Source organism: Cervus canadensis, chromosome 33 (genome assembly GCF_019320065.1).
Source record: "Cervus canadensis isolate Bull #8, Minnesota chromosome 33, ASM1932006v1, whole genome shotgun sequence".
Taxonomy (NCBI): Eukaryota; Metazoa; Chordata; class Mammalia; order Artiodactyla; family Cervidae; genus Cervus; species Cervus canadensis.
In genome coordinates, this window is record NC_057418.1 from 12,092,023 (window position 1) to 12,111,569 (window position 19,547).

Here is a 19,547-nt window from a genome sequence, read left to right on the forward strand (position 1 = left end):
TGCGTTCATCTTTGCTTTGCGTGTCTGGCATGGATATGATGCCAGATAACAGTTTCCTCACTAGCAATGAGGGAGAAGTTAAGTGCTACTCTCTCGTCTCTTCAGTCTAACAGTTTATGAATCTAAAACCTCCCCATCTCCATCCCCCACACGGAGAAGGCTATCCAGACTAGGAAATGAAAAACGGATTCGCCCCTCACTTAGGAGAGTTCTATCTCTCTCAGTTCTCAATTCCTTCTCCAGAGGCAGTATGTGTAGAGGGGAACAGCCTTGGTGAAAGAGAGACGTGGATTTACCAACCTTTTTCATTGTCATATTCTTCATTTCGAAACACAGATTCTAACACCTACCTTATAGACTTTAGTGAGGTTTACAGTTAACGTGTCAAATGACTAAAAGTAATAGTAGCAGTAATAGAATTCCATTTAAGGGCTCAGCATCAGGGTCGCTAAACAGAATCACGGTTTTTCACGCTGCCTCCCAACCAAAACTGATTTACTTTAAGTCGGACACGACTGAGCGACTGAACTGAATTGAACCGAACTGATCCGGACTGATCCTGGTGATGTTCCAGAAACAATCCAGAACAGTTGCTATGGCGACACTCTGGTTCCGCCTCCAAGCTTGTTCGAACAGCTTGCTGGGAATTGTAGTGCGTGGGAGATTACACTCACTGAGGGGGCGGGGCAGCTTCCGGAAAAGGTATATTTCCGGTTCTTGCCTTCACACCTACCCTCCTTATCCTCCCCGCTTCTGGGCCATTGAGCCCCAAATAAAAGCCCGTCTATGTGTCTTCCTTTCCGTGCTCGTCGAACTTACAGTTGAAGGCAGGATAAGGGAAGCAATGTGATGCCGGCGCCGTAGAAGGGAGCGCACAGGTGGTTCAGGAAGAGGCGGGGCGCCCGCCTCGGGCACGGAGGCTCTGCCTCCTACGTCACTTCCGTAAACAAAGAGCGCTGTGGAGGCGCGAGGTCCGGGATGTGACCCCGGCTCGAGCTGCAGCGGTAGCATCGGCGGCTGCGGCGGTGGCTTCAGAGGCCCCGGGGTCTTTGCAGGGTGAGGAGAACTGCGATCCCCTTTCTCCTCAGGTATGACGTGGAAACAAAGGCACCTCCGCAGTGTCCCTTGTAGGCCCCTCCCATCACTGTCTCTGGCCACTACTGGATTCTGGGCGGTGAAGGGTCTCCGTGACGGCTGATTGCGGAAGGGAAATGAGGTGAAGTCTAGAGAGACTCCTCGTGGTCTTTCTTGGAGGCTGTGAGTTCCTGGCTCTCAAAAGACTACGAGCTGTGTTCTGTGAAGGTCTTTTCTGAAAGGGTCCTTGCTGCTTGGTATACAGGAGGAATTTTGGTGCTCTTGTAGAAGTGATGTTACCTTCCCAACACGGGTAATTTTCGAGCCCTTCCCCCTCAGAACATCTTAGTTTAGACCACTCTTGGTTTATTTGCGTTGCTTTACTTCCTAGTTTTCTTTTTTTCTTCTTCTTGTATCACCAACTGTATATAAGCATCATTAAATTAAAAAACCAGTGTGTTTGTATGTAGCATAAATGTATAAGATCCTTGCCTCTGAAGAACTGATATCCCATCTTCTGTGTTCAGTTATTTTTTAAACATTTAACTTGTGTTGCATGCCGAACCAACCCCAGAAGGTCTGTTCTGTTTCTGAGAATGCTTAAAGGAAGAACCGTTAACCAAGATTTAAGCAGTTTGTTCTCTGCGCTTACAGACTGGGCAATACAGCCTTTCCTTTACAGCCTTTGGTTATTTGGCAGTTTAGCTCCAGTTATGATTGTCTAGAATCAGCGGAATAAACTGAGTTCATTGGTTTAATAACAGTGCTAGTAGCACACACACACAAAAGTTGTTTTGATTAAAATTCTCAAGTAATTACTTTAGGAGTGATATCAATGTATTTGAGTCTTTTTGAATGGTCATTGTTGTTTAGTTGCTAAGTTGTGTCTAAGACCCCATAGACCATAGCCCACCAGGCTCCTCTGTCCATGGGATTTTCCAAGCAAGAATACTGGAGTGGGTTGCCATTTCCTTCTCCATTGAATGGTCATAGAATGATTAAATTCAACACAGCATAGTCAAGACCTAATGCTCCTAAGGCTTTTTGCCATACGATGAGACAAGTAACCATTTCTCATCTTATGATACATGAAACAATATAATTAGGAAGAGTTGAATTTATGCATAAGTAAAAAGGAAATGTAGAAGGATGTTTTTAGATAGGTGGCTATTAGGAAAATAAAGCTGGTTAATACATAAAGTTAAGGGAAAGTACTGGGTAAATTCCCTTGTGGCTCAGCTGGTAAAGAATCCACCTGCAGTGCGGGACACCTGGGTTTGATCCCTGGGTTGGGAAGATCCCCTGGAGAAGGGAAGGGAAAGGCTACCCACTCCACTATTCTGGCCTAGAGAATTACATGGGTCCATGGGGTCACAGAGTCAGACATGACTGAGCAACTTTCACTTTCATATGTATTCTCTCTGGAAAAACCAACTGTAATTTCATAGTGTAACTTTTTAAATGAACATTCTTTGGCATTGCCTTTCTTGGAAGTATGTGAACCATGAACTTTCAGATGTTCAAGCTGGATTTAGAAAAGGCAGAGGAACCAAAGATCAAATTGCCAGCATTACCGTGAACTTTCAGATGTTCAAGCTGGATTTAGAAAAGGCAGAGGAACCAAAGATCAAATTGCCAGCATTTGTTGGATCATTGAAAAAGCAAGAGAGTTCCAGAAAAACATCTACTTCTGCTTTATTGACTATGCCAAAGCCTTTAACTCTGTGGATCACACAAACTGTGGGAAATTCTTAAAGAGATGGGAATATCAGACAACCTGACCTTCCTCCTAAGAAATATGTATGCAGGTCAGGAAGCAACAGTTAGAACCGGATGTGGAACAACAAACTGGTTCCAAATCAGGAAAGGAGTACATCAAGGCTGTATATTGTCACCCTGCTTTTTTAGCTTATATGCAGAGTACATCATGTGAAATGCCAGGCTGGATGAAGTACAAGTTGGAATCAAGATTGCCGGGAGAAATATCAATAACTTCAGATATGCAGATGCACCACCCTTATGGCAGAAAACAAAGAAAAACTAAAGAGCCTCTTGATGAAAGTGAAAGAGGAGAGTGCAAAAGTTGGCTTAAAACTCAACATTAAAAAAACTAAGATCATAAAAAAAACTAAGATCATGGTGTCTGGTCCCATCACTTCATGGCAAATAGATGGGGAAACAATGAAAACAATGAGAGACTGCAGCCATGAAATTAAAAGACGCTTGCTCCTTGGAAGAAAAGCTATAATCAACCTAGACAGCATATTAAAAAGCAGAGACATTACTTTGCCAACAAAGGTCTGTCTAGTCAAGGCTATGGTTTTTCCAGTGGTCATGAATGGATGTGAGAGTTGGATTGTAAAGAAAACTGAGTGCTGAAGAATTGATGCCTTGGAACTCTGGTGTTGGAGAAGACTCTTGAGAATCCCTTGGACTGCAAGGAGATCCAACCAGTCAATCCTAAAGGAAATCAGTCCTGAATATTCATTGGAAGAACTGATGCTGAAGTTGGAACTCCAATACCTTGGCCACCTGATGCGAAGGACTGACTCATTTGAAAAGACCCTGATGCTGGGAAAGATTGAAGGCAGGAGGAGAAGAGGATGACAGAGGATGAGATGGTTGGATGGCATCACTGACTCGATGGACATGAGTTTGAGCAAGCTCTGGGAGTTGGTGATGGACAGGGAAGTCTGGTGTGCTGCAGTCCATGGGTTTGCAAAGAGTTGGACACAACTGAGCAACTGAACTGAACTTTTTTTATATTGGCAAACTAAATGTATATAATAAAATTTCATGTTTCCTTGGAAATAGATAGAGAAAGTAAATTCAAAATAGTCATGGAACAAGTTTAACTTTACAGAACAGTTTTTGGTCAAGGAAATAGAATCAGTATTATCTTTTGGGAGAAACTGAATTTCTATGTGGTAATTGAAATAAGGTTTCTGGTTGCTAGTTAAAATGCAGGTACCTATGTCAGTTATACATCTGTTTGAATCTAGCTCCTTTTTCAAAGAATATGTTTTAGAAGGGAAACCTAAAGACCACCTTAGGCTTGAGGCAGGCGGAATGATTTGTTTGGTGTTTAGGTGTCATACCCCTTCTATAACAATATAGGTTTTTTGAGGGCAAGGACTTTGTGTTGCTCAGTACTGTCTCACTAATGCCCAACATAGTGTCTGACGTGGAAGAGAGTAAATATTTGTAGGATGAATTAGTAAAATGATGAACAAAATTTTTTGTCTAACAGGCAGTTTTGGTTAGGGCTTCTGTGTATTTAGTAAATGAAGCTCAAGGATCCTTTTTCTAACTTTCTTTAATGATCTCTGAAATTCTTGATCATCTTTCAGCCTGTAAAGTGGGTCTTTGAACCCCTTTCATTTTGGCATCTTCTAGCATATGTGTATAAATCTGCTGTATTTCCTTAGGTCATAAGAAGCTGGCCTGGGTGCAATAAGGAACTTAAAACAATGGAGGAGCGCAAAATGAAGAGGAGAAGTCCTAAGTCTTTTAGTGCCCACTCTACTCAGGTTGTTAATACCAAAAAAAATGCCATTCCAGTTAGTAAAAGCACGGGGTTTTCAAATCCTGCATCCCAGTCAACTTCACAGCGACCAAAGTTAAAAAGGTGACTTCTTTTCTTTTACATTATTATAGCAAAATGCTATTAAAGTAAATACTAAATCCACTCAATCTTATAACATTTTTATCTTGGTTTGACTTTTGAGGCACATACTATATGTGATTTAGAAAAAATTTTATGAAGGTTACAGTGTACAGAGATTAGAAAATGCAGAATGAATGATTGGCTTTAAGGCTCTTTGTCTCATATTAAAATATACAGAGCAAGAGAACTTGTAGACAAAGTTGATGAGCTAGCCAGAAATGGAAAAGAGATATGTGGTGGTGGTTTTTTAAACTGAATATTTGTGCTTTAGTAGTTTTTTTTTTAAATAATGAATTCATTGTTTTAATAGAAATGATTTGTATTTATTGTAAATATTCAAACACAGGAAAAATTCAAAGAACAGAAGAACACTAAAATTCCACCACCTGGAAGTAATCATTATTAACATTTGGTGAACATCATTTGTCTTAAGACTTGAAAGGAAACGGGGGACAAGTTTGAATATGTTACATATTACTGCTGCATATATGTATTTTGTAGTGCTAGATATTTGGAAAGCAAGATAATATCTTTAGAGAAAAAGCACTTCATAACCTCCATCCTTTAGATAATTATGATTAAATAAACTTCCAGTTGCAAGTTCATCATGAGAGTCAGTTAAGGAAGTAACACTGTGACACTTTGTAGCTGCTAGATTTACACAAAAGACAAGAGGACTGTCTTGGTGATGATCTTACACTCTTTGAGGAAGCCAAAGAGACATAGCCAGAGACATTTGGAAAAGAACATTCCAATAAGGACTAAATGAAAAACAACAGGAGTTATAAGGGCTTCTTTTAAGTACATTATCCGACTAGAAAGGAGTTTTCCTTCTGGAGGAGTTTAATTTAGAGTCAGATTTTGAATATGGTTATGGTTGGTGGAGAAAGAGGGCCAAGAGATTTGCAAGATCACTCCTTTTTCCAAATTTTTGCATCAGTTTATTTGTAGCTCATTGTCATTTTCTACCTGGTACTTTTATTCCTATACACCATTCTAGAATGTAGGCTTCCTGAGGCCTGGGGTTTATGTGCCACACAGTATTTAGAGTGGGCCTTGGCACAAAGTGTAATTTCAGTGGGTACTTTTTAATTGAATTATTTTAAAATAAAGTGAGACAGCATGACATGACCAAAAAACCTGAAGTAGGAAGGGACAGATTAATATTTTCTTTTTTGAGAGGGTTGTTAAATGATGAACTGATGCAAAACACTTGGATAAAGCTTCCAGTTTGAAAGAAAAACAATTTGCTACACCAAGACCTTATATTCTGTAGCAGTTTATCTCAGATTTTAATGTGAGTATGAATCTCCTGGGGATCATTTTAAAATGTAGTTTCTGAATCAGTTAGTCTGGGATGGGGCTTCAGATAAGCATTTCTAGTAAGCTCACAGGTAATAGGGATGGTACAGGTCTTGGACAGCACTAGAGTAGCACTCTAATACCATATATCATCTAATATATGTATATATATCTAATATCATCATTTGTAATATAAAATTACAAATCTTGCTTTGTGAAGAACTGTTACTGACCTACTCTCCACAGCCCATGTGTTCTACATTGATTTCAAGAGAATTAGTTTGTCTTGCCACATTCCCCCCACACCCACAGCCCACCCTATTCATCTGACCCAAATTTGTAGTGAGTAGAGTTGTGGGGAAGATGTCTTCACGCAACATTATGCAGAAACTAGTTGAGTACGCAGTATATGTGTACTTCAGGATCTGTAGCATGTGTTGGGGTTATAAAAGTAATCCCTGTTCCCACTTAGTCTTTGAGCCTTCACTCACATACCACCTTTCAGAAGTTTCCTCTGCCGTCCCTAGGCTGAATGAACTGTTCTTTCTCTTTGCTCCCATATCTCAATGTGTGTAGCACCATCACTCAAGTGTTTGGGAGCCTGGGATATGCTAGACATGTATAATAAGAATCATCTCTACTAAGGGTTCTGAAAGGGCCTTCCGGAGGAAATCACATGTAAAGGATGTGTGGGAAGTAGCCTGGCAAAGATGGCAGTGGGGGGCTGGGGAAAGATGCTAATGTAGGCAGAGGATTAGCTGAAAGCAGATGAGAGAACGGATTTCTAGGAAGCAAAAGAGATTCAGAATGTCTGGAGCATCAACAGAACAAGAGAGAATAGGATTCCTGAAAGTTATTGGCCTACTGAAGGGTTTGAATTAAGTCAATTATATGATCTGATTTTACTTTTTAAAACTGACTTGACTGCTCTGTGGGCAAGGAAGGGGGATTCAGACAAGACACAGGCAGGGAGACCAGTTGGGAAGCTGTTGGAATCATTCAAAGAATAGTAGCAGTGGAGAAGGAGAGAACTAGAGAGCTTGTAGAGAGCTTTATGGATATAATCTATAGGACTTCCTGCCTGCACATGGGAACATAGGAAGCTGGGGGACTCAAGGATGGTAACAGATTTTAGCACTTCATCACATTATGATTGTGAATTTATGTCTGTCTTTCTCCGAAGACTGGGCACGCTTCAGTACACTAACTGATGTCCTGCGCATGTTCATGTACTCAGTATCTGGCACCAAGTCAGCTACAGAGTGGGGGCCCCATAACCACTTACTGGACAACCCATAGTTCGGGGAACAACTGGGATAAAGTTTAGATGAGAAAGCAGAATGTTTCCTGAGAAGTGAAATATGAAACATAATGCTAGTAAGAAGACTTACTAATTCTCTTTTCAGTTATTTATTTATTTATTGCATATCTAAAGAATTAGATACTGGAGGAAAAGAATTTCCCCTGGAGGAGGAAATGGCAACCCACTCCAGTATTCTTGCCTGGAGAATTCCAAGGACAGAAGAGCCTGGCAGGCTACAGTCCATGGGTCGCAAAGAGTTGGACACGACTGAGCGGCTGAGCACAAAGATATGTTACTCAAAATTTGTATATACCTTAATAGTCCTAGTTTACATTTGTTTGAGATTTTCACAGCCTGTTCTTCTGGTTTCTGCCTTGAAATGACTGGTTTTACTTAGTATTGTTTTTATCCTTATGTCTTGTTTTTATGGAAATTCCATTTAACTCACTAATTTTGCTGAATCTAGAACAACCTGAAAAAATAGAATTATCTCTTTTTAAAGATAATCATATGCAATTAATTTTTATTATTGCATCCTTTTAACAGAGTGACGAAAGAAAAGGCCAAACCTCAGGGTGGAGAAGGCAAAGGTGCCCAGTCAACCCCAATCCAGCACTCCTTCCTCACCGATGTCTCCGATGTCCAAGAAATGGAAAGGGGCCTCCTCAGCCTTTTAAATGACTTCCACTCTGGAAAACTCCAAGCCTTCGGTAATCCACAGTGTTTCTTTCCACTCTTTTTCTTCTCAAGATGTTGGCATCATATTTTCTGCATGTATTTGTCATTCCTTTTTAAAGTGTCAGTTTTTTTTTTAATTAAAAAGTCCAGAGGCATAAAATGCAATCATCCTAGATTGCATTTGTCATGGGATATAATTTGCTTTTTAAACTTTCAGGAGAAAAGATTTTTTTAACAAGGGTTGATTAGTCGAAATGTTAAAGTAGGATTGCTGTTGATGGATTAGGTCTCTTGAAAGTGTAACAAACAACAGGGACATTCTTTGTCAATTAAAATATTTTAGACTTAGTTTTCAATTTAGAAACACTCGATTATTTTTTTTGAAGCCTAAACTTGTTTATTGTTCATGAGTCCTGATTTTCAAGAATTTCATGGCTGAAGTTCTTATAAGACTCTTAATTTCACTCAGATTATTATAAAATGCTGGGTTACTTAATTCTAATGGTATTTGTCAACTAGGACATGAATAGATGGTGTTAACACTTCTATATATGATATTACTATTTAAAAAAAATTTTTTTAGCTAAAAGCATTCTTTTACTTAAAAAAATTTTTCTATATAATTTTTTAATGCCTGATCATGTTCTAGATTGTTGTTTTCTTGATCAGGGATTTGATTTATAATTTACACAGAAAATAGGCAGTCATTACAATGTAATTTACAAAAGAAAGAAAACTGATTTATTTTATGTACCTAGACTTTAGAAGTTTTTCCTCAAGACAGTTAGTTTAACCTATCCTAATCTTTATTAATGTTCTGGAATGTTCCCCTAGGAAATGAATGTTCCATTGAACAGATGGAACATGTTCGGGGAATGCAGGAGAAATTAGCTCGCTTGAACTTGGAGCTCTATGGGGAGTTAGAAGAACTTCCCGAGGATAAGAGAAAAGCAGCCAGTGACTCTAATCTGGAGAGGCTTCTGTCTGATGTGAGTACCGTCCTCTTTTTTTTAATTCTTTTTTTAGTCAGAATTTTTATTGAGATAAAATTCACCATGGTAATCATTTTAAAGTGTAAATTCAGTGATTTTTAGTATACTCACAAAGATGTGCAGACATTACCACATCTAATTTCAGAACATTTTCATCACTCCAGAAAGAAAGCCTATACCTCTCCATTCTCCCCTCTCACCATCCCGTAGCAACCACCAATTTATCTTCTGTCTCTATAGATTTGCCTACTCTGCACATTTCATATAAATGGAAATCATAAAATATGTGACTATATATGTCTGGATTCTTTCACTTAGTGCAACATATACTCTTTTTTAAAAGAAATTTATTCAAAGGAAATTATATTTACATCTAAGCATATTTTCTGAGATGCTGGCAAATCTAAAAGTGAAAATATTTGCTTCTGTACATATATAAAGGATCTTAAGATATAAAAGATAGTATCTCAAAAGATCCTGGCATGATTAATACATTTTGTATTAATTACTCAGGCGGTAGTTGCATATACATTTGGTGTTTATTGTAATTTAGTCCAGGGTCTCCATAGAACTGTATAACTTTGGGCAATTTAATGTTTTTGTAACTCAGATTTTTCTCTCTGTAAAATAGGGATGGTTAATTCTACCTGCTACTAAAAGCTGAGTATCATGTGAAATCTTTTTGTAATCCATAAAGTTTTTAAAGATTTTGATCATTAAAATGGCAACTTTTTTCTTTTAAAAACTATCAGAGATGATTATAGTTAAGAATGGTTTTAAGAATACTTATAAAGCTTCTTTTTTATCATATGGTTTTAACTCTTTTCTCATATTCTTATTTCATAAATACTAAAGCTACTTTATTATTATTTTAAGTGACTTTCTCAGTCTAAAAAGTTTTAGAAAGTTCTTTAATCTTTTGCTTTTTTATTTAAAGAAAGTTTAAATGAGAAATAATTTCTTTAATATCTGATTAACAATTATCTACTTGTGATATTTATGTTATAAAAATGAAAATTAAATTTGTTGCTTTGTGTTTACAGCTAGAAGAATTGAATTCTTCCATGTATCCTTTGCTTAGTATCAGCAGTGAAAAGTTTACAGATTGTAATTTTTGGTGAATAGTACTAATCAAGTGAAGAAACCTACTATTATTTACTGGGGCCATCTCTTTTTCCTTTTGGTTTCTAAATGGAATTTCCTAATTGTTTTGCATGCTTAAAATTTGTTTTTCTATCATTTGTGCTTTGCTTTGTATTATTTTTGGAATTTTAAAACAAAATTTTAAATATTTTAAAGAATAAGAATTAAGAAATAAGATATAAGAATTAAGAATATAAGAATTCTTATAAGAATATAAGAATTAAGAAATCAAAAGAATTAAGAATTAGCCTAGTTGCCATATACATTATTTTGAATCTTAGACTCTTAAGGTAAATGGAAGTGGGATAGCAGACATAATAGACTACAGTAAATTTAATGTTAGAATTAGATGCATTAAAAAAGGTGTATAATGAGGTTAACTTAAAATCACCGAGGCACATGTAAAATATTCATGTTTTGACATTCTAATTTAGAGCAGTTATTTCAAGAACTTTTTAAACTGTATTTTTGAATGTAGTGATAGGCACAATATGAGGTATGTAAGAATAAAAGAAAATGAAGTAAGGCATCTCTTTGAACCAAATAATGAGATAATGGTAAGGATACTGGTTATAGAGTCAAGAGATTTGATTTTCAAAATTTGGTTCCACATTTTGCTAATGTAAATTTTGGTAGATTGTTTAACATCTTAGAGTGTCCTCTGTAATTTGAGGTAATTGCTACATGTAATGATGTGTATATGAAAATTTCCAAACTATATGTTATAGACTATATATTTTAAAAGTATTTTGCTATTATTGCTATAAAATGTACTATTTCTAATTGCTAAATTGTATAATAACAACAATGAAGAAATAGGAAGATATATATAAATCCAGTAGTAGTAACTAATATCTAACCTTTATTGAATACCTGTTATTCTCCAAGTATTATATGAAGCATTTTACATGCATTATCTCATTTGATCCTACCTTGAAAGTAGGAAGTAGGTGGTTCTACCCTTCATTTTATAGATGAAGAAAATACAGTTTTAAGAAGCCACATAAACTGTAGGGAGATATGGATGTGAGATATCATTGTCAAGAAAGACTTTAATACAGGGGTAAGATATGAGTTAATTAGGAGGTTTTTCACTAGGGGTAGTTCCTAGTTCTTTTTTAATATTCTTTTTATAAAAATATTTTTATCTATTTATTTATTTGGCTGCACTGGGTCTTAGTTGCAACATGTGGGATCTAGTTTCCTGACCAGGGATTGAACCCAGGTCCCTGCATTGGAAGTGTGGGGTTTTAGCCACTGGACCACCAGGGAAGTCCCTTTTATATTTGTTTTAAGCTTCATATTCTATGCTTTATATCCTTTCTTATATGCTTATGACACAGAATTGCTATCCTCTTATCTGAGTTTTTGTTAAATATTTAGACTTACTTGTCTCACCAACTTCCTCAGTTCAACCCCCACATTTAAACAAGGCATGGTGGTAGAGTACAAGAACATGGGCTTTGGATTGCTTGGTTTCAAATCTTGGTAAGCAACTGTAACCTTGAGCAAAGCCTGGCAACCTTAATTTCCTCATCATTAATAAATGTTCTCTCTGTAATCACACTTTCCCCTCCAAGTTTTCCTCTCTATAATCAGTTGTTGTTTTTGTTAAGTCACTAAGTCATGTCAGACTCTTTGTGATCCCATGGACTGCAGCATGCCAGGCTTCCCTGTCCTTCACTGTCTCTCAGAGTTTGCTCAAACCCATGTCCATTGAGTCAGTGATGCAATCCAACCTTCTTATCCTCTGTTGTCCCCTTCTCCTCCTGTCTTCAATCTTTCCCAGCATCAGAGTCTTTTTAATGAGTTGGCTCGTTACATCAGGTGGCCGAAGTATTGGAGCTTCAGCCTCAGCATCAGTCCTTCCAATTAATATTCAGGATTGATTTCCTTTAGGATTGACTGGTTTGATCTCCTTCCTGTCCAAGGAACTCTCAAGAGTCTTCTCCAGTACCACAATTCAAAAGCATGAATTCTTCAGTGCTCATCCTTCTTTATAGTCCAACTCTCACATCTGTACATGGCTGCTAGGAAAACCATATTTTTGACTATACGGACCTTAGTAGGCAAAATGATGGCTCTGCTTTTTACTATACTGTCTAAGGTTTGTCGTAGCTTTCCTTCCAAGGAACAAGTGTCTTTAATTTCATGGCCGAAGTCACTGTCCTCAGTGATTTTGCAGCCCAAGAAGGTAAAATCTATCACTCTTTCCACTTTTTTTCCCATCTATTTTCCATGAAGTGAAGGGACCAGATGCCATAATCTTAGTTTTTTTGGATGTTGAGTTTCAAGCCAGCTTTTTCACTCTCCTCTTTCACCCTCATCAAGAGGCTCTTTAGTTCCTCTTTGCTTTCTGCCATTGGAGTGGTATCATCTACATATCTGAGGTTGTTGATATTTCTCCTGGCAGTCTTGATTGCAGCTTGTGATTCATGCAGCCTGGTATTTCACATGATGTACTCTGCTTATAAGTTAAATAAGCAGATCGTCTTGGACATCTGAGTGCCTTCCTGAGTACGTACACTTGGACATTTGGGTAACCCTGAGTCCAACTCATGAATGACAAATCCAAAGAGAGACAACTACAGATAAAGACTCCAAAGCAGTGGGTCTCATTGGCAGAATGCATACTACTTCTGCCTTAAAGTGACTGGTCACCCCTTAGGCCCAGCTGAATGGGGGAGGCAGAAGTTGGTTAGTCTTAAGTAAGGGTCACCTATTAGAGATGGTTCTCAAAGCGAGGTGTGAAACGATGTTTCATTGTTAACAACTTTTAGGAGCACCAGAATGAGGTGCATTCAACTATTTTGGGACATTAAATAGGGGAAGGTGGGTGCAATGCAGTCTTCTTTTTATCCTTTATATTATGTTCCAGTTGTTAAGCTGAACTTAGGACACATTTGAAAAAAAAGTATTGGGATTTGAACATCACATAGAAAAACTGGTTTCTAATCTACAGGGTATTGGGCTTTGGAAAAGAGAGAAGGAGAGGGAAGAAAATCATTTTTATGTATTTCTTCCCCTCCATATATATTATGAAAAAAATAATTAAAATATCTTCCCAAAAATTTTAGGTAATTGAAATATATCCCTGGATATCTGTGAGCAGTGTTTTCTGGAATCTACATACAGAAGAAAGAGCAGTTTATTATTTGCTGAGCAATAGATAGGATTGAATAATTTTTATTAGTTATTTAGAGAGCCTAAGAAAAGGCTACAGTCCCTGACAGAACAAGTAGAAAAGTCTCTGCCTGCTAAGAATGATGATAAGTGGTCAAACATAGCCCTGTCATCAGCGCCCCTAGTTTTTTAATGTTCAAGATTATTTAAAAATCCTTTCTATGACTGTAGCAGATATTGCTAATCAGTCATGGCACTGTCTGCCATTTAACTGGACAGGGACATGAAATTACTTGCTATCTCTTAATTACAGTTAGTTGTCAGGCATTACCAGTTCTGTTTTATATTCTTTCATTCTCTACCCTCATCACCTGATTCTATAATATTTCAAATTTCTGTTCTCTAGAAACTCTAGAGTTGCACTGTTCAATATGAGAACCACTAGCCAGGTTATCTACTGAGCACATGAATTGTGTCCAATATGGATTGAAATATGCTCTAAGTGTAATGTGCACACCTAATTTCAAAGATTTAGACTGAGAAGAAGGATGCAAAGTATCTTAATGTTTTTATAAAGATTACTTGTGAAATAATTTCCTAATTATTAATATAAATAATTATACTTTAAAAACTATATCTGTTGCTTTCATTATATTTCTGTTGGACAGTACTACTGTAGACTTTAGACATTGCCATTAAAAGTTATTCTTCCTAAAACATCACTTTTATCTTGCCATTCCTGTTTCTTACCAAATTTTTCACTGTCAGACTTTTTAAAGGCTCTCAATAATTTGATCACAACATATTCATCCTGTTACATTTTTCATTATTTTTCATTCCCATCAAGTTAGTTCTCTGGATGCTCAAATTCATGCTCACCTTAATGCCTTTGTTCAGGTTGTACTTTCTACCTAGAGTTACTCTGGCCTCCCCTTTCTCCTTGTCCAATAACACTCAAGCTGACCACATTCATAAAGCATTTTGTTTGTACCTCAGACTAGCATTCTGCCTTATTTCATCTTATATGTGTTAAATTTCAACCTTCCAGCCGACCGAGAATATCTTTGACAGCAGAGCTCATGTCTGTACATTTTTTGCAAACATCTGCTACACGTGTATTGCTAGCATTTAGTTATCCACAGGATGTCCAGATCATTGTTTGAACTGGGTCTTGAAAACCAGGTGGTAAGTGGATCATATAGGTGAAAGAGGAAAATGAAAGGCAGTGATTAGAACGATAGGGAATACATTTTGCAGGAATTCTATCCTATTTCCAGTCTTCTTGAAGAATAGGTTGGAGGATTATAGAAAAGATTTTAGAACCATGATGATTTTCTTCTATTTTATTCTTTTGGACTTTCGAAAAGAAATTATCTTCCCAAGGATCATAAAGTGGTATTGTCTTCTCAAGTGAATTTTGTTAATCCAGTTAAGTTTTCATATTTAACATGGAGATGATTCTTGCTGCATTAAAGTCATTTTGTGCTCTCTTAGAACCAGGAACATAGTCTTGAATCAGTGACTTTCTTTTAAGTCTTCAAATTCTAGACATAGTAAAATACTTCACTACATTTAAAGACCATCTTAACCACATCCAAGTTCCTCAATAACAGCATAGGCACTTTCTGTTTAAACATATTTCTTTTTCTAATACCTCTGTCTCTTAGCTCTTGAATGTAATTTCCAGAAATGTAAAAGAAGTACTCATTAGAGAATGAAAATGTTCTTAACTGATGAATTCAGACAAAAACTCCATTTGGCAGATGCACAAGATGTTCCAAATACTTCCACCAGCTAAAATGAAATTCAGTTGCTTTCTCGTGGTTTGAAGAAAAGCAGCACTCTTTACTTTTCCAGCTGAATCCAGTAGCAGAATCATCTTTCACAATAAGGAATTAAAGTAATTAAAGTGCATATACAGTGATTGCTTTCACATGCTGCTTTTAGTAAACTTGACTTGCCATAATTCACCTAACTGGAGGTCTAGGTCTTGTTGAAGGCTTAATCAGGAAATGTGATACAGAGCTTTTGCTGCTATGCTTAATATTGTTGCCTTATGGGTTTATACTTGAAATGCACTGTGCTAAATGTTGTTGATGGGGCTGAAGGATTTATCCTTCCTGAGCTCATCAAACTTATTCCACTGTTGATAAGTTGATGATGCACAGGCTTTTTGTGGCAGCCCAGCTTCAGTTTACATTAGACAATCGGTACACACACCTGGTGTGTTTTCCAGTGGCCAGTGACAACAAAATGTTGAACGAATATTTGTGAAATTTGCTATTTTTAATAAAGTGATTGTTTTAAATTAAAAATAGTCTCTCTGTTTTAGATCAACTTACAGTCTTCAGTCTGGGAATACAAGGGCTGGCTCAATCCTCCAAGGGTAAACTGTATTTAGAAAGTTGAGGTTCTGTACCTTTCTTGCAAACCTTACACCTTGTGCACATTTAAATATTGATATAATGAAAAACAGCATGGGCTTTGATCTTACTTAGATCTAGGTTTGAATCTCCATTCTGCTCCTTAGCTTTAGGTTCATGTGTGTTTACTCAGTTCCTGTTTTTTTTTTTTAATCTAGAAAAATGTGGTTAATAACCAACTTGTAATGGTTGTAATGAGGAAGTAAAACATGTATGTATAAGATCCTTAGCACGATAGTTGACACCAGTAATGTTCAGCAGTCAGTAGCTTATTAATACTAACATTAGCTTTTAAATAACTTTATTGAAATAATTCATATGCCATAAAATTTTCCCTTTTAAAGTGTGTAATTCATTGGTTTTTAGTAGATTCAGAATTGTGCGTTCATCACCATAATTTAATTCTAGCTAGAACATTTTCATCACCTCAGAAACTCATTAGCAGTCATTCCCTATCTCCCAAACCCTTCAGCTCTTGGCAACAGTAATCTACTTTCTGTTTCCATGGATTTGCCAATTCTGGACATTTTCTATCAATAGAATTATATCATACACAGCTCTTGTGACTGGCTTCTTTAACTCCCTATAATGTTTTCAAGATTTCAAGTTTCATCCATGTTGTAGCATGTATCAATACTTCTTTTCCTGGCTGAATCACATTCTGTTGTATTGATATACCACATTTTGTTTATCCACTTATAGCTCACTTGCCTTCACCTTGTAGAATAGGCCCATGCTTCTTCCACCTTGTTTCCAGGCCACAGAAACAAGCACCTAAATGGAGACGGGGGAGGGCAGGGACCCACTGAACACTGTTTTTTAAAAATCTCAATTTCAGTAAATTTTGGCATTCTGAGTTGAAAGAATTTTGGTCACTTTATCTAATCATCTTTTTAATACCCCTTTTAAAAATGACAAAGTCACCAGAACATTAAATGCACCCTTCAAAACTTTTCTGTTGGGATAAGCGGATAGGGATTCCAGGGGAAAGAGCATCCTAAGGTCTGACATAGCAAAAGGAAACTCTGTCATTTGACATGTTTTTCTTGGATGAGTCCTGAGACAGAGTAAAGAAAAAGCTGTTTCCTGTGGCTTAGTGACAGAGCAGTAGATTGACCTTGTTTGTTCAGTTGGTTCATTTGTCCTTTGTGTCAAGGAACTCTATGTGGGTCTCAGGTGACAAATTTTTAGTTTATCTAATTTGTATCCTTTCACACAAACATGTTAAAAGACAACAGGAAAAAAACATGAGGTACTTGGATTAGAACAAAACCTAGTTAGAATAAAATTTATTATTTATTATACGGTTGTTATGTATTTACCTTCCCAGGTGGCGCTAGTGGTAAAGAACCCATCTGCCAATGCAGGCGATCCTAGAGAAGCAGGAGATGCAAGAGACACATGTTCAATCCCTTAGCCGGGAAGATCCCCTGGAGAAGGAAATGGCAACCCACTTCAGTATCCTTGCCTGGAGAATCCCTTGGACTGAGTGAGGAGCCTGGTGGGCCACAGTCCATAGGGTCTCAAAGAGTCAGACACAACTGAAGCGACTTCACACACATGTTTACTGTAGAAAATTTTTACTTATGATTGGATTTTTTAAAAGTACTACCAGAGCAAACCATTTAACATTTGTTCACATACTTCCAGAGTTCTTAAACATTTATTTACAAAAATTAAAGTGAAAGTGTAGTCTCCCAGTAGTATCTGACTCTTCTCGATCCCATGGACTGTAGCCCATCAGACTTCTCTGTCAGTGAAATTCTCCAGGGAAGAATACTGGAGTGGGTAGCCATTCCCTTCTCCTGGGGATCTTCCCGACCCAGGGATCCAACTCAGGTCTCCCACATTGCAGGCAGATTCTTTACCATCTGAGCCACCAGGGGACTCGAAAAATTACAAAAATTAGGTAGCACAATTCATTTAGTTTTCTAACAGACTTTTCATGTTGTGAACATTTTTCCTTGGCGGTAACTGTTCATCTACATTAAAAAAAAAAAAAAAAAGGCTTCACAATAAATACTTAAAGGCATTTTGACCAGAATCAATAAAAACTTATCAAGAAGGATATTGTTTGGGCTTTGGTACCTCTTGTGTAATGTGAAAATTGGCAATAGGTATTAAAATATTCGGAGGATTTACTGAAGATTAAGAAATCCCACCCGTTTGCATCACACAGCCTTAAAGTTACAATGGAGACCAAGCAAACACTGGCTTCAGCATCCAAGTCCCCTGTTGGGGTTTGGCTCCCCTGCTCGGCGTCGTCAGGGGCTTCGAGGACTATAGCGACTCCTGGGATCCTGTCACAAGCTCCCTGGAGGGTGACAAAGGAGCAGGATCGCCGACCTGGCCAGAATCCGGTGCAGCCCCGATGATGGGGGTGTAGTCCGCCCGGCTTCTCGGCCCCCAGCTGGAACAGCGGGCCACCCAGCCGCTCAGGCCGGGCTTTGGGCTGTGGGTGCCGATGCTGCAGAGCCGCCGGCGGGGCGGGGCGGGGCGGGGCCGTGTTGTCCGGACTCTATGGAAACGGCGCGCTGCAGACCCAGCCCCTTCCCCGGGCTGCGGCCAGCGTCCTGCTCTCGCCCCTCCACGCGATCCAAAGAGGAGGCAACCGCCGGGAGCCGGCTCTCTCCGCCACCTCCTGGAGGTAAAGCTCTTGGCTTCCGGGCCGCACAGCTTTTGCTTGGGGCCGTCGGGGTCCAGCGCCTGGGCGGTTTAGTTCCCGGTGCAGCCTCGCGAAGACCCTAAGCTGCGCCCGCGCTGGGCTCCCCTTCCGTGACCTTGAGGAACCAGCGCCCAGAAGTGGCGCTTGGGAGGAATGAATCTGTCCCTGCCTAAGGTCAGGTTTGAACTGGGCCGTTGCCAGTAAACTCTTAGCTTCTGCAGAGCACGCATTTGGGGTAGAGATGAAGTTCTTTAGCACTTCGGAAAACACTGATTTTCGTAGAATTCTGAACTCGCTCACAATGACTCCCACCCTTCGTTGGCTAGTTCTCGCCCTCTTCCTCCCGCGGAGTCAGAAATGTGGAGAATGGGAGGGGTGGGCGGGGGGTAGCAAAGGAGAAATACAAAGATCCTGCGAGTACAGTTCATGGTTAGAACTGCATAGCTCAGAAAAGGTAATATGCTAAGATTTGATGAATAGGATTATATTCGTAAATAGGTCAATAGGATCAAATCATGGTACTTATATTTATCCTTTTAAAAGTACTTACGCTCTACTTATTAATAAATCTTGCCATATATCAGAACAGAATATCCAGACGTCACATGTATTCAAGTGCAGCTCAACCCGTATAATTGTTTTCAAGCCCATTTTGACCTTTGTGCACCATAAGAGCCTCAAAAATCATGCTCTAAAAACCATTGTTTCCATAAAGAAAGTAAGGATTGAGACTAGAAAGTTTTAGAACAACAATAATTGGTTATTTTTCTCAAATGAATTTAAATAGTACAGTCGCTTCTTGTTATAATTTTAATGTTTATAACTTTAAACTTCTCTATCAGTGAGCAAATTCATCGTTTGAATATGTCCAGTTTTGGCTCACGGGCTTCCCCGGAGGCTCAGGGGTAAAGAATCTGCCTGCAACGCAGGAGAGGTAGGTTTAATCCCTGAGTTGGGAAGATCCCCTGGAGGGGAGGACATGGCCACCCGCTCCAGTATTCTTGCTGGAGAACCTCATGGACAGAGGAGCCTGGCAGGCTTCAGTCTGTAGGGTGGAAAAGCATAGGACCCTACTGAAGCCACTGAGGAGCAAGAGTTTTGGCTCACGGTGTGGTATTTCCTACCCCCTTCTATGCTGTTAATCAGGCAGATTTCCTCAAGACACGCGGTTATTTTC

The 19,547-nt window shown here is 38.5% G+C and overlaps 2 protein-coding genes across 2 annotated transcripts in view; both read left to right on the forward strand.

Moving 5' to 3' along the window:
- The first annotated feature begins 948 nt into the window (after positions 1-948).
- Positions 949-15,597, forward strand: CCDC28A (coiled-coil domain containing 28A). Its single transcript, XM_043457275.1, has 6 exons — positions 949-1,056; positions 4,503-4,702; positions 7,893-8,056; positions 8,859-9,013; positions 10,060-10,082; positions 15,026-15,597. The coding sequence occupies exons 2-6, from the start codon at positions 4,545-4,547 to the stop codon at positions 15,078-15,080; spliced, it is 555 nt and encodes a 184-aa protein (XP_043313210.1). The 5' UTR covers positions 949-1,056; positions 4,503-4,544; the 3' UTR covers positions 15,081-15,597.
- Positions 15,598-18,254: 2,657 nt separating this feature from the next.
- ECT2L (epithelial cell transforming 2 like) overlaps positions 18,255-19,547 on the forward strand; it is a 75,599-nt gene continuing 74,306 nt past the window's right edge. Inside the window, exon 1 of the mRNA XM_043457274.1 lies at positions 18,255-18,352. The gene's annotated coding sequence lies outside the window, so the exon portion shown is untranslated. The remainder of the gene's footprint in view (positions 18,353-19,547) is intronic.